The sequence below is a fragment of the Capsicum annuum genome, unplaced genomic scaffold, assembly GCF_002878395.1.
Source record: "Capsicum annuum cultivar UCD-10X-F1 unplaced genomic scaffold, UCD10Xv1.1 ctg70080, whole genome shotgun sequence".
NCBI classification, from domain to species: Eukaryota; Viridiplantae; Streptophyta; class Magnoliopsida; order Solanales; family Solanaceae; genus Capsicum; species Capsicum annuum.
Genome location: NW_025879783.1, coordinates 1511 through 3276, shown reverse-complemented (window position 1 = coordinate 3276; position 1766 = coordinate 1511). Strand labels below are relative to the sequence as shown.

At 31.4% G+C, this 1766-nt stretch overlaps 1 protein-coding gene across 1 annotated transcript in view; it reads left to right on the top strand.

Moving 5' to 3' along the window:
- Positions 1-850: 850 nt before the first annotated feature.
- The window catches only part of LOC124894121 (uncharacterized protein Mb2734-like), a 2205-nt gene continuing 1289 nt past the window's right edge, over positions 851-1766 (top strand). Inside the window, exon 1 of the mRNA XM_047404878.1 lies at positions 851-1238. Coding sequence (XP_047260834.1) covers positions 933-1238 — 306 coding nt within the window. The 5' untranslated portion in view covers positions 851-932. The remainder of the gene's footprint in view (positions 1239-1766) is intronic.

Genomic DNA, 1766 nt, shown 5'->3' with positions numbered 1-1766 from the left:
AACAAATTTTTATTTTCTTCACTTTTTAGGTTATATTATTAGAAGTGACATGGAAAAACATTTAAATAAATTATTCTCTAAGGATAGAGGGGGCTTGGAAGTACCATTAAAAAAGTTTGAGCTTGAAAAAATAGTGAAAGATAGTGGGATGAAAAAATAGGAAAGAAGAAGGTAAATTAAATTAAAAATGAGCTAAAATAAGGCTATCACGCGCCCAAAAGTGAGTGCACATTAGTAGGGGTGGCTCAACCCTTTGGGAAAAAAGGTGGCCGCCTAAGGCCCTCAGAATTTGAGGGGCTCATTTTTTTAGCAATAATAAATTATAAATTTTAAAAAGTATATTAAATATTATTTATAGAAAAAAATAAAATTTTTATATAAAAAAATTTAGGAGTTTGATATATCTAGTTCAGAATACTATATCTCAAGAAATTAATGCACTGACTATATTATTAATTAAAAAAGAATTACTAAGAAATCGATTTTATAATTTTAAAAATAGACTTTATAAAAATAATTATTTTTTTCTTAAAAAATGTAAGGTCTCCGTTCGATTTTGACGTTAGGCCACAAATTTGCTTGAGACGCCCCTGCACGTCAGTGAAAGGTGTCAAAGTGACATAATTTATGACTACTTTAAATATTTAAAATGAGTATCGTCCACTTAAGATGTCAAAGTAAAAAATAATGTCAAGTTGAAATTTTTATCCATGTATTTGACCATTATACTGTGAGCGGGTAGAAAACTATTACAAGTCATAAAATATGTGTTCCAAAAGATAAAAACCGAAATTCATGGTAGACCTGGAATTTTGGTAGACTCAAAGTCACAATTAATTTTAATAGTCATTAGCATTGTGAACTTGAAGAAAAGAATTTCAAACTTTAAAAAGAAATTTCTGTGACATATTGTTGTCATTGAATATACAAAAATGGCCAAATGCCTTAGCTTCACAGCATCAAGAGATCGTTTTTACCGATATTTTTTCTCTTTTTCTGGGCTTCGTTCTGTAACAACAGATCTTGAAGATGACACCACTATGCATTGTTGGATACCTAAAGTTCATGAACCAACAAAACCTAACCTCTTTCTTATCCATGGATTTGGTGCCAATGCAATGTGGCAATATAGTGATCTTCTAAGACATTTTACTCCTTATTTCAATGTCTACCTTCCTGATCTCCTCTTCTTCGGAGCCTCTGCCACCAAGTGCCCGGAGAGGACGGAGAGTTTTCAGGTAAAAAAATAAATAGACGAATACAATTAATTTTGCATGAGTCAAATTATTCAGAGTTTTGAATAAAATACATTTGATCAGATGCTTGAATTACCCCCCCCCCCCCCCCCCCCAAAAAAAAAGGGATCATAATCCAAATTTGTCCAACATGATCCAACCTAGCATCCTTTTTGATTTGCAGGTAAAAATGATAAATAGATGAATTGCGTTAAATTTGAGCATGTCAAATTAAATTACTCAGAATTTGGATAAGATTAGTTGGATCTTATGCATGAATTGCCCCCAAAAAAAGGGATCATAATCCGAATTTGTCCAACATGATCAAACCTAGCATCTTTTATATTTTGTTATTGAAAGAATAGTGAAAGTTACGTTGCATTTCTTTTTTTTTTTTTCTTAAAAAAAAACTAGTAGCTTAAATTCTTCCAAATTGACATCATTCAAAATCTCTAAATTTAATTTTGCATCTTCGGTTGATTTTGCGATGTATGTGTGTGTATTTTCGGGCAAGATGCTTGAATTACCCCC